The following is a 13,466-nucleotide window of genomic DNA, read 5'->3' as shown; positions in this document are numbered from 1 at the left end:
AACAAGGTGGAAAGCTCCAACCGCCCCTCCACCCAGCAGCTCCAGTGTCCCTGAAGGATAGTGAGTTTTCGATAAGTTAGTCTTTTATTTGGTCTTCAAGTGTCCCTTCTCTTAAAAATGTCCATTAAAGCCGGGCTTTGGTGGCGCACGCCTTTAATCCCAGCATGTGGGAGGCAGAGGCAGGCGGATCTCTGTGAGTTCGAGTTCGAGGCCAGCCTGGGCTACAGAGTGAGTTTCAGGACAGGTGCCAAAGCTACACAGAGAAACCCTGTCTTGAAAAACAAAAACAAAAACAGTCCATTCGATTATGTTTGGAAATTCTGCTATATAACAAGTGAAAGAAATCAACTTCTTCCACTTCCATGTGTATTTGTCAAATGGCTAGTAAGCGACAGACCCCGAGCCAGAGAGAACTAAACTATGGACCTGCATGAGACAAACATATGTGGCAAGGGAATTATTTAGCTTAGTGCTGAGGAAAACCGCCTGTGGAAAACAGTGTTTCAGGTCTGTGAATGAGCAAGAGTTCCCTGAAAAGCAGAAGAAATGGAGAAGAGCCAGGATGGTCCAGAGCCTGGAAGCTTTGGTCTTAGAGAACAGAGTGAAGGTGACAGGTTCGAGTGGATGGATCATCCTGGCTATTTAATGGCAGAGCGCAATGGAGGAGGAGAGCGTGGATTGGAAACCGTGCGGTGATTGTGAGACGTGGTCATTCAGGTGTGTGTTGGTGGTCACCAGTGCTGTGGACATCACCCTCCCTACTCTTCTACCTCCAGCTCAGGCCGTGTGAAACCTGTGCTCTGCTCTGGAGCCCACGTCACCATGCACACGTGGAAGCCTGTGGCACCGGCCCCTGTGTGGGACAGCTCCAAGCCACTGCTGGCATTTCCCAGCTCACTGTTCCACAGTGGCTCGTGGGCTTCTCCATCAGGGTTAGTCTCAAGGACAGAGCCTTTCTTGTGGCTTGTCCCTTTCCCTTCCTTCACCTCCACTCCTCAGCCTCAGCGTCTGCGGTCAGCTCCCAGGTAGACAGCGTACGCTCAGTCTTTGTCTTTGGGTCTGTTTGTGGGGGACCCAACCTAACAGTACAACTCTTTCAAGTCAGTGCCGTGTGCACCAGTGCATCGGTGCCATGTGCACCAGTGCATCAGTGTATCAGTGACATGCACCAGTGCATCAGTATATCAGTGACATGCACCAGTGCATCAGTATATCAGTGACATGCACCAGTGCATTGGTGCTGTGTGCATCAGTGTATCAGTGGCATGCACCAGTGCATCAGTATATCAGTGACATGTATCAGTGACATGCACCAGTGCATCAGTGCCGTGTGCACCAGTGCATCAGTGTATCAGTGACATGCACCAGTGCCTCAGTGCCATGTGCACCAGTACATCAGTGCCGTGTGCACCAGTGCATCAGTGCCATGTGCACCAGTGCATCAGTGCCATGTGCACCAGTGCACCAGTGCTGTGTGCACAGACTTGGTGGAGGGAACGATGCTGGCCGTCACACAGGGCAGGTTTATTGTAGTTCCTACAGGACCTGGTAGAATGCACCAGGAAGGTTAAAGAGATGACTCAGTTGGCAAAGTGCCTGCTGCACACATGAGGGTCTAAATTTAGTCACTAGCACCCAGGTAAAACCTAGGACAACATCAGGCACCTGTAATCCCAGCACCAGGGAAGCAGAGACCCGAGGGTTCCTTGAGCTCACCAGCTGTGCAGTTCAGCCACATTGTTAGGCTCTAGGTTCAGCGTCTCAAAAAATAAGACAGAAAGCACCTGAAGAAGACACCCGATGTTAACTTCTGGCTTTCACATGTGTGTACACCTGAATGCATACATGCACACCCCATGTGAACATACACGTGCAACAAGAAAAACAGCAGCTGGAATATGAATCCTACTGAATGAGAATAGGAATCAATATAATAACTTCAGATACGATCACAAGGGTGGTATTTAACATGGGGACAGAAAAGGGGATTGACAGAGGGAGACAGTGATCCAGGCAGAAGCCAGGGCATCACACACATATCTGCACCGTCAGAGGAGGAAAGTCTCCAGAAAGCAAGAGGGACCCCGAAGAGTGTGGAGTGTGGCTGGTTTGCCATGGCCGAAGGCGCGTGTACAATGCTGCCTGGCAAGCACGCTGCAGCTAACCACGCAGCAGGTGGGACTGTCGTGAGGCGGTCAGAGGCCAGGGAGAGGAAGAAATAAGACTACAGTGACATGAAGGTGGGAAGAGAACCAAAGAAAGGGGTTGGCAGCGTGTCTGGAGGGAGAAAGAGAGATCATGCGTCGTCAGCACAGACATTGTGAGAAAAGCTGGAATGTTTTTATGCCAGGAGAAGAGGCAGAAGAAAGGGTCAGGTTGGAATAGTGCTGGGGTGGGGACTGTTGGTGGAGGAAGGTTCCAGAAGCCATAGAAGATGTAGAATCAAGCTCACGGGTGGAGATTAGTGCACCCAAACCAGCTCTTGTGGTAGTTTGTGCTCACTGGTCCCAATTTACCCAGAAAGGGGTGTCATTAGCTGCTGGAGGGAAAGCCGTACACACAGGAGAAGCGGTGGCTGCTGGGGCAGTCGTGGGAAAGGCAGATCTGACGAAGGGTGGGTGCCAAGTGATCGGGAAGCTATGAGTCGAGTGTTCTGTTGTGGTGTGTTTTTTGGAAATACCTGGATGCTCAGCTGAGGCCCAGTGTGGATGGAGCAGAACCTCGGGGTGGGAGGGAAGCACACATGTGCGTGAACATGTGTGTGTTCGCATGCACGCACACGAGTTGTTGTGGCACACTAGCATGTTTCAGGGTGAGTTTCCGTTTTGTGGACCCATATGTGGCTGTGTCGGTCTTATTTTCAGTACTTCAGTTGTTTGGGGGTCCTTCTGTTAAACGCAGCCTGTGGGTTTTGCTAATTTCTCAAGATAAACAAGTGTAATCATTAAGGAAAAGGTAGCACTTTAAGTCTTTGAGAAGTGCTCCTAGATCCCAGGGTCTCTTCACTCACTTTGCCTGGGGTCACAGCCTGGACAAGGCTTCTTGGAAAGCCCAGACCCAGCCAGCCCAGCCACACCCTTTTGGGCTCTTGATATTATTTAAATATTATACATTTTTGCCAACTAGCTCAGTTTGAGTTTTCCAAGCTTATTTTCTCTTAGCCTAAATGATGTTTCTTAGAAGATTCTGAGTGGGGGAAGGGAAATTTGGAGGGTGAGCTGCCTCCCAGAGGGATGTGTGAGAGAGACTGAGAATCCAGAGACAGGCTGAGCACTACCCCATGGTGCAGTGTGGAGCAATGTGGACACTCGTAGGCTGTCTGTTCTGTCTGTCCCTACTCTGGGTTGGGTACTTTGCCCTGGGTGAATGCAGACTAAGGCCAGCTGTGGCCTCTGAGTTTGAAATTTGCACAGAACCAGACTGGGGTTTTCCCCTGTCTGAGGTGGGGGCCAGCGGAAAGACCTTCCTGGGGTCTGTGAGCATCCCTGATCCCTACAGATGCAGTGTAGGAAGCTTTTCCAGCCTTGACATGAGCAAGGACCTGCAGCCACTGGACATGTAGACAGAGTTAGCCAGAATTACATTCAAAGGCCTGGGTTTTCTTTCCTACTTTTTTTAAAATGAAAATATTTATTTTAAATTATGTGTATTTGGGAGTAAGGATGTGCACATGAATACAGGTCCCCCCAAGAGGCCATAAGCATTGATCCCCTGGAGCTGGATTTGCAGACAGCTGTGAGCTGCCCAATCTAAGTGTTGGGAACTGAACTTGGGTCCTCTGCAAGAACAGCATAGGGTCTTAACCCCTTTGGTTTTTTTTTAATACATAAAATGGGCAAATATGAAGTTTTAAAATGCTTTCAAACTTAAACAAATAATGACAGGCTGTTTAAATAGACTTCAGATATCTCCGTAATCAGGATGCTCAAAAAAGCAAGAGTCTCTCTGAAAATGGCTCTTCAGAGGTTAGGTCCTGGACCCAGAGGGTCCCCTTGCATGTTAGAATTACAGAGGACAGGGCTCAGGGGCCACGTGCAATCTCCAGGGATTAAATGATTCACCACCACCCTGTCCTACAATCTGATGGGCTAGTTAGTAATCTATATGGGACAAGGGGACATTGCTATTGCCACTTCACCTCGAGAGCTGAAGGTGCCTCCTTAGGGAGCTATAGAGCAGCTTCCATGCAGAAGCAAGCAGGCATACCCACAGGAGGGCATAGGCAGGTGAGGGCATAGGCAGGTGGAGCTCGTGCAGAGCTATCAAAGGCCAACATGGAGGGCAGACAACAGGACCCATTGTTATTACTGCGTTTGTTACCTTCTGGACCACACTGACAGATGAATTGAAGAAACGTGTTACTCTTCACAGCCACCAATTGTACAGCTATGGGTGAGGTAAATGAGGTTCAGAGTTGGATATTTGCTTAAGGCCACAAACTAATAGATTTTCAGAGCTGGAGAGTCACCCAGATCCTTCTGCATGTTTGGAGGCCTTCCTAGACCTTGGGGCTTCAAAACCCACCCCCACTCTTTGGGCCAGGAGGGACTAATTTAGCTTACCTCACTCTCAGAAGGCTGTTTTTTTACAATGTACTTGGGAAATGGTCCTTGGAATGCTGTCTGAAGCTGTTGGTGAGGAGGGTTGGAGGCATGAAGGGCTTACCCAGCTCCAGAAAGAGAGGGGTCCGGGGGAGACATTGCTTCAGTACCCTGGCACTATGCACCAGGCATCCTGGGAAGAAACTACCCTCCCCACCTCCAGAGTCGTCTCTGCTTCTGCCACTTTCCCAGGATGGCCGAATGATCAGGAAGGTCACATGACCAATAGTTTGATTTGTTTTAGATTTTGCCACAGAAAACTGAAGGAATTCAAGGAGCAGCCTACCCCTCTCAATGGAAAGGTGAATTAAAAAACAGCCCAGGAAAGACGCCCTGAGGAATTGGGATATCTTTGGCTAGGCCTTTAGGGCTCACATACACATGGCTGTGAGAGATGGGAGAGGACCCCTGGATGCGGCAGCCGGCTTCCTTCTCCACCTGTCAGATGGTCTCTCCTTGTGCACAGGGAAGGCGGCGGCTTCTTCGTGAATTGTCACAGTAGAACCTGAACGGTGACTGAGAGAACTGTGCACATATTTCATTAGTGCCCTTTGCTGTTTTTTCTGAAACTCAAATTTAGACACACTCAACAATGAATATATAAAGGAAATCATTTGCGCCCCCTCCTGGCAAAAATTAGCCTAGCCCCTGCAGAGATGCCCAGCATTTGCTTGGGGGCTAGCAACTCAGTCCATTGCTAATGTGGCCAATGCCATTGCTGTGTCTGGGCTGTTTGTTCTTCTTTGGCCCTTGGTCTGAGCGTCCTGTAAACGGGAACTTTACAGCATCAGTGCCATTGGTATTTGGCTCTGAGTCGTTCTTCTGAGTAGAGGTTGTCCATGCCTTACAGGATGTCGACATCGCTGACATCTGCCCACTACATGCCAATAGCTCCTTTGCCTCAAATAATGAGGACCAATATTTTCAGATATCACCAACTGTTCCCTGGGGGACAAGATAGTCCTTCATATGAACCACTGCCCTAAATCATAGCCAGCTTTGCAAACAGTGCCATTGGTCAGAAGGCAACTAGGAGGTAGCAAGGACAGTTCAGCACAAATCCTCATGATTATTGGTAACAACTTTGATGTATTGTCAATAGAGTTCTAGGAACTTATTATTTTTAAAATGAATAGATAAATACCTCGTGTGCAAAGGTATATAATTATAATTATATATATTATATTATAGAAAGGTATATAATATATATTATATAAATATATTTATAATTCCTAAAGTTTGAAACACTATAAAATTTGTTTATAAAGTATGATGCGGGAAACCACGTACTTCTGAAAATATCTATGTAAATATAAACTTAGCAATGTGCGCAGTTCCCCTCATCCTGCCTTTAGCCTCCCCTTGCTACTTCAGGATCCTCAGAGGTGGTTTCAGTAGAAGGACTAGATTGATAAGCATACGGGTAGAGTTGGGCAGATTCAAAACCGTGTGAGGGCTGAGGAAGTGCTCAGCAGTAAGCACTTGTGCACCAGTGTGAAGAACTGCTTCTACCCCAGCATCGTGTGGAAAGCTAGATGGCACACATCCAGAATCCCATGTCAGGGAGGGCAGAGTGAAGGGCACTGGCTTGGATCCGGGTTCAGATCCTGCCTCTACCATTGACTGCACACATTCCTTAACTTCTGCAAGGCTTCTGCTACCACTTACTCGTAGGGTTTTACAAAGCAAATTCCTCGAAATGAGCCAGGTTGACTATTCATCCAAACTGCAGCCTACAATCTTGGCAGTTACACCAAGCCCTTCTCACTCCCTCACAGCTGTCCCATGACAGACAGCCCCTGTTACAACAGGCAGACAAGATTTTCACCTTCTGAACAGGAAGAAGTAAAATGATTTAGTAAGATTGGTACAAAGAATAAACAAAATAACGCATGTTAGGTGTCTAGAGCAATGCCTAGGATACGGTAAAAACACAGTAAAATCATGTGGGAGACATTGCCTGTACTATGCTTTATCATTTTTATGAATGGCTATGATAGCAAAAAAAAATTGCAAAACTGCCCATTTTTTCCGAGTGTCTTTACTGCCTTCCTTACCCTGAACACGTTCTTGTCCATTGCCCTCTGTGGTAGTTACTTGGGATGAGCCCTGCTTCACAAGAGCTTTGTACACAAGAGCTTCTAGTCTGCTTTACATATTTATTACAAACTGCAGCGGCCCAGGGCCCCTGACATGTAAACGGGTTGCCAGGAAACACCTCTTGACCAAGGGAGCTGCTTTCCAAGCCATCACCTCCTCCAAAGAGTAGTTTTGCATCCCTGGCTGACTTCAGAGGTTGCCTGTCATGATGGGGACACACGTGTTGTCACTATCCTGTTGGGGGGAGGCCTCCTGAGCTCTCTTGGTGGCTAATGTTCTTTCTTCTTTCCCCCACTGCAGGACGCCTTTGTGGAACTGTACGGCCCCAGTGTGCGGCCCCTGTTTGATTTCTCCTGGCTGTCTCTGAAGACCCTGCTCAGCCTGGCCCTGGTGGGGGCCTGCATCACTCTGGGTGCCTACCTGGGCCACAAGTGAGGTCCACAGACCTGCCCCAAACAAATATGCAAAAGGTTCACTAAAGCAGTACAAACAATATGCATTATCAACGATGTACCATGAAACAAAGTTGTGATCTTTTTTTTTAAAGCTGAATACACACACACACACACACACACACACACACACACACACACATTCAGGCAAACGGTCGAATCAGCTATTTACTGCCAAAGGGAAATATCATTTATTTTTTACATTATTTAGAAAAAAAAAGATTTATTTATTTAAGACAGTTCCATTGAAACTCCAGGCTTTGGAAACCCTACCAGGAATTGCCAAGCACCTCTTTGTGGCTCCACCTGCTGGCCTGTGCCTCTGGACAACAATCTGTTTTCCATATTGACCAGACTGGCCCACCATCTAAAGACAAATGACCCAGGACCCTGGCTGCTGGGGGGAAGCCTGTCGTGTGGCTGCTGGAAGACAGGGAGAAGACTCCATGTGATCTGTATAAACTGACCCTGGGGTCTAGGATACTGTGGGGGCCAGATGCCTACAAGGAAGTCTGGTCTTCCTTGGGTGGAGAGGGGACTTTGTATATGACTCACATGGTACATACCCAGCCAAAGGACAAAGGCTGGGGACTTCAGATGGACTTGGTACCCACTGACACATCCCCACTGGAAGACAGTGATGGGAAAATGCCCTTAAACTATAGGAAATTATTTTTTTAAGCTACCAATTGTGCCGAGAAGCATTTTAGCAGTTTATACAATATCATCCAGTACCTTAAGCCCTGATTGTAGATATTCATATATTTTGGATACCCCCACCCCTCCTCCAATACTCACTCTGAGTAGGAAACAGAAGCTTCTAGATTCGAGGAAGTGGACGTGTGGTGACTTCTTCAGCATCTGGAAGAATGGGGTCACCCAGAACGTCAGGCGGCCACAAGTGCCTGCTTTTAGGAGAGCAACATCTGCAGAGTCTACCCTGTGGCCCAGTGAGGCCTCGGCCTGGCTGAGCCTTGGCCCTTAACAGCCTCTGCACAGGGGTTGGAACAGAGCTGGCGGTCTCTGAGCGTCTGGAAGCTGACAGAGCTCAGGATTGCACAGTAAGAAAGAGCAATCGTGAGACTCACTTCCTGGGGCCTGCTTCATCGGGAGTGTGAGCTCCACGACTCTTCCTAAGACATTTGCCTCAGAGAGAGGAGAAGGCTCGGTGCCTGTCCTGCCAGAGGACGCGGTGAGGGCAGGGACATCACCACACCAGAAAAGAAGCCTGTGTCCTTCAGGCAGCCACAAGTACCTGTTAGCAGTGGTCTGCCCTGTTTAAGGAAAGGCGTTCAATTACTCTGGGGAGGGCCATAAATCCTACAGGAAGCACTGAAGCGAGGTCAAGGATTCGATGACCTGTGTCTATGGAATTACATGTAAAACATTATCTTGTCATTATAGTTTGGTTTTATTTGGAAATCTGACAGAGGGAGAGGAAAAAAAAGGTTTCAGGTATGTATGGAATGTAGAAATTATCTGTACATCCTGAGGCAAAAAAAAAAAAGTGGGGAATTGTAGAGGAATAACAAAACAAGTAAAATCTCCAGCTAGTGAAGGGGAAACATTGTTTCTCTCAAGTTTAGAACCAGTGTGGAGACATTTATGGAGTAACCTTGTGGCATTATCAGACTCTGTATCATTCATTTGTATGAACTTTGGAATGTACTTCATTCAGTGTTTATTGCTGTGGTTGATTTTTCAAAAGCTGCTTTCGAAAAGAATACATGCATCTCAGCATTGTTTAAATTGTATTTAGTTATGACCTCTAGAATTTTTGTTAGCAAGACAAACAAAAAAGATAATTTTTCCATTTGCGATATTCGTCTCTTGATTCTTCAAAAGCATTTCTGAGAATGTAGGATAAGCCTGAGAGACACGAGGGGTCTGAGAGAGCCTGGGTTTCACTGCCCCCTCAGCTGCTTCGTCTGGACTCACTTCTCTGCCTGTATAGACCCCCCAGATACTTATTATGATGGATATAGCTGATGTTCATTTGACCTTGTTTCTTCAAGGTTTACTCGTCCCTGGATGATTCAGCATTTAACTCAAGTTACCTAGGATTACATGCATGTTTGGTTAAACCCATGAGGTTCATTCAGTTGGAAATCCAGATGGGGAAGAGAGCAAAGGGTTAGAATCTGGCTATGGCAGCTGGGCCTTCAGAGAGTTGCTTTGTGTGGCCTGTTCCAACACAGATGCGTCAGGAGTCCTCCTGCCCCTTGCCCTGGGCCTGTCTCCCCGAATGCAGAGGTACCTTGTATCATGGAGAGGGCAGGAAAGTAAGACCTCCCCATTTGGTCTCAGAGAACAGGATGGTCAGAACTTTTCAAGTTATTTTAATTTTTAAGCAAAATATTATCCTATGAAAGGTTTACATTCTCCACATGATGAATATGGAATAACAAACCTGTGCTGCTATCCTGCCAAGATCATTGTAATGGAGTCGGCTTGCAGTACACGCCAAGTGGCGGGCTCCTTCAAGCTGCTTTAGAAGGAACTATGAAGAACACAGACATTTTTAATATAAAACCTGTTTCTCTTTTGGTTTTGTTGTTATTGTTCAAACTGGGATTTGTAGAGTATTTGAAATATGTATACATATATATATATATATATTAAAAGGAAGAAAAAGGTCATAGGATTCCTTCAGGTGTGGGATTTTGTTTTCTGATTTGAATGGCAAATTTGCCCAGTCACTGGACCCCAGTATTGTGACCCCAGCCACAGTACTGTGGCTGCTCTTGCTCTCAGAGTAGTTGATGGTGCATTTTTCTTGTTAAAAACATGTTAGAAGAAAAGAGTGTCTATAGAAGCCTTGACTGGTCTTTTTCTTCCTCCTCTTTAAAAAATAGTGTCAATTATTTTGCAATAAGGCAACAGAGAGCCATCCCCATTCATTTCATATTAAGAAGTGTTTCACACCCAAATCTCAACTCATTTGTAAGCTTTGGAATCTTCTCTACATCAGAGTCAAGCAGACACAGAACGTACACACTCCCCAAACTGGGCTGAGAGGCTTGGAGAAAGCCCACAAGAAGAGCACCCTGATGCCTTCCATTGCTCCAGGAGCCTCACCCAGGCACTCTGAAAGAGAAGTGGAAAAATGGAGACGTTCATCCCCACTGACTTTTCAGGGCCTGGATATGTGTGCAGGCTTGAGATTTTCATGACAGCGACAGTTAAAGAAGCATTTTCATGTAATTCAACTAAAACCCTCCATCCTGCCCAACTCACTTGTCTCTGCATGTTTGGGTGTGACCTTCACTCATACATACTTCCTTTTCCACTGGCAAGTACTATTTATTACATCTAAAAGCCTTGCTATGTCTGAGGGAGGGGATAGCAGGGTGTAGGAAGTACTTATAAACCAAGAGGGATTATAATAATCAGGACTGAATGTAGATAATGGGATAATACCCACACATCTAGCTTCCACACTGAATAGAATGGGCAGAATTGTGAATAGTCGGTATTTTTAATCAAACCTAGACTAAAACAACTCATAAATGTGAACTTCAACTCTAACTGTGCTTTGAAGGTGGTGGGTGTCTTTATACTTTCTTATCACTTATGGTTAGAAATGCACACCTACTCTATCAGGAAAAAATAACAGGAAAAGGTTGAAATATAAGCCAGTCTAAGGAAATTAGGGACCTGCTGAAGTTCTAGTCTGATCTTATTCTGTGGTGTCTATTGCAGCCCAGACAAATATGGTTACACACTTCTTAAGAAATACAATTCTACATTGTCAGGCCCATGAAGGCTCTAATCAGATCTGTATTGTTGCCCAATTTGGATCTTTCAGGGATTTTTCTATGTCATTATTATTAGAGGGACAAAGGGCGTTTGTTATGAGGTGGGAGGGAGGAAGAATTCTTATTTGAGTAGAACATTCCCCTGATTGGACCAGGGTGTGATGGTCTTCTGCAAAATCAGAACTGTGGGGAACGAGGGACTTTTACAAGGGTCAATGTTATGTTCCTCTAAAGGCTTTTTGCAAGAACTGGGGATCATTTTTAAACTCTATGGTACATTTAGATTCCAGGGACATTGACATAGTTCAAAGTCTGGCTCAATATGGCCATGCAATAGCATATGTTTCAAGTTGGATATGGCTAATGAGTGTTTAAACAGTAAGTTTGACATTATAACCAATGGGATATTTAAACAACAACCTTCCAGTTGGTAGAGACATCTGTTTCTCAATGTTTATTATACACAATGTGGAAAAAAATTAGATATGATTGAATTAAATAAAACATTGTGAGACTGAATTAGGTAAATGCTTGTAGCCATCCCTTAGACTCACCCAGGGAATCATTCAGTCCTCCGTCTATAGACACCTATGCAATGTGCATCTCACCAGGCACAAAGAAAAACAGGTGGGGGATGAATGATATACGTTAGCACTTCACCATGGATAGCCAGGAAAAATACTGTGAAGCCAGTGTTTTGTGCTCCAAGTTCAGTACAGAAGACAAAAGACAGTCATGGAAGATGGAGAAGCCAGCTTATCAGAAATCCCAGGAATGTTAATGTGGCGGCCATGTGGCTACACGGCAATGCCTCACCTTCCTTCTCGGGGAAACCTGCATGGGTCTTCCAGCTGGCTCATTTCATTAAATTCTTCCCTCCAAGATAACATCTGAAGGATTGATGGCACATTCAGTTTCTTTTAGGAGACACTTTCCTTTGGAGAGAGGAGTTGTTTATTATAATATCTTAAGTTTTCAACCAAGCTTTGCTTTGGCTTCAGTTATATTGGGGTAATTTTTAAGTAAAGTAAATGTACAAATAAGTGTTTTTGTATTCAAAGCTTTGTTACCAAGATTTTCATACTTTTATCCATGGGCTGCTTTTAAGGTTGATACTTTTAGATGTGGCTGATACCTACAGTACTGTACATACAAGAAAATATATAAGTGTACTTTGCATAGTTAAGGTAAAGTAAGTCTCCAGTTGGCTACCGTTCCATATAATGGCACTTTGTTTGTGTTATTGGAAAATGTTACATTGCCATTAACTCCCCTTGTCTGTCTGAAAAAATAAAGTACAGCGTGCAGCATCAGTTGTCCTCTCGAACTGTTTGTAACATGCTATCGTGGCTGCGCCTGCCATTCACCATTATCAAAGAAGACTTTGGAAATCCTTCTTAACAAGCCACTAGGACCATCATGAACACATTCTAATGAAGCCCTAAAAATCACCTTAGAAGGAATACTTTTTGTTTCTTGGTTGGTAGTCACCTGGGCTGGTTCAGGATAGAGCAGCCATGAGTTCTATTGCCTGAGAGAATTCATGTTGCTGTTTGGTGAGTTCTTTCATGTGGATGGGGATTCCAGACTCTATTCCTGTCCTATTTTCATTGCTGTTAGTGTAATAAAATACTCTGACAAAAAAGCAATTTAGGAGAGAAAGGTTTTATTTGAGGTCACAATTCCAAGTTATAGTCCATAATAGCAGAAAAGTCAAAGCCATAAAAACTTAAAACACCTAGTCACATCCCACTCACAGTCAGAACAGAAGACTGCATATGTGCATGCTTGTGCTCAACTCAATTTCTTCACTCTTACAAAGTTCAAGACCTTCTGCCTAGGGAATGGTGCTGCCCACAGTGGACTGGGTCTTCCAGCATCAAATAACTTAAGAGAATTCCCCATAGACATACCCATAGACCAACCCAATGTAGACAGTCCCTCATAGAGACACTTTCCAGTGAATTCTGGATTGTGTCAAGTTGACAAAGTTAACCATCATCACTCCACAATATGAAATACCATGTGAAAAGTTGAGAAGCTAAAAGCTGCATTCTGTAGTTAATATTATAAGACAACTAAACCAACACTTGCTGGGGAGTGAATAAACTCTTAAGTTACAAGAGATATAGTGTTTCTTACTTATACTTGGGTCCTGCCATTTTAGACCTTGTCTCAGGGTTTCTGCTGCTGTGAAGAGACACCTTGACCATGGCAACTCTTACAAAGGAAAATATTTAATGGACTGGCTTACAGTTTCAGAGGTTTAGTCCATTATCATCATGGCAGGACATGGCAGCATACAGGTAGACATGGTGCTTGAGAAGGGGTTGAGGGTTCTACATCTTGATCGGCAGTCAACAGAAAGTGCACTGTGTCACTGGGCATAGCTTGAGCATAGAAGACCTCAAAGCCCATGCCTACAGTGACACACTTCTCCAACAAGACCACACCCACTCCAACCAAGCCACACCTCCTAACAGTGCCACTCCCTATGGGGACCATTTTCTTGGCCTCCATAAATAAATCAGGTCAGGGAGACTCCACATGCTCCT

At 45.3% G+C, this 13,466-nt stretch overlaps 1 protein-coding gene across 1 annotated transcript in view; it reads left to right on the top strand.

Moving 5' to 3' along the window:
- The window catches only part of Bcl2 (BCL2 apoptosis regulator), a 171,296-nt gene extending 159,072 nt beyond the window's left edge, over positions 1 to 12,224 (top strand). The window contains exon 2 of the mRNA XM_059280751.1: positions 7,002 to 12,224. Coding sequence (XP_059136734.1) covers positions 7,002 to 7,136 — 135 coding nt within the window. The 3' untranslated portion in view covers positions 7,137 to 12,224. The remainder of the gene's footprint in view (positions 1 to 7,001) is intronic.
- Positions 12,225 to 13,466: the final 1,242 nt, after the last annotated feature.

Source organism: Peromyscus eremicus, chromosome 15, assembly GCF_949786415.1.
Source record: "Peromyscus eremicus chromosome 15, PerEre_H2_v1, whole genome shotgun sequence".
Lineage (NCBI taxonomy): Eukaryota > Metazoa > Chordata > Mammalia > Rodentia > Cricetidae > Peromyscus > Peromyscus eremicus.
This window is presented reverse-complemented; position numbering and strand designations above follow the sequence as displayed.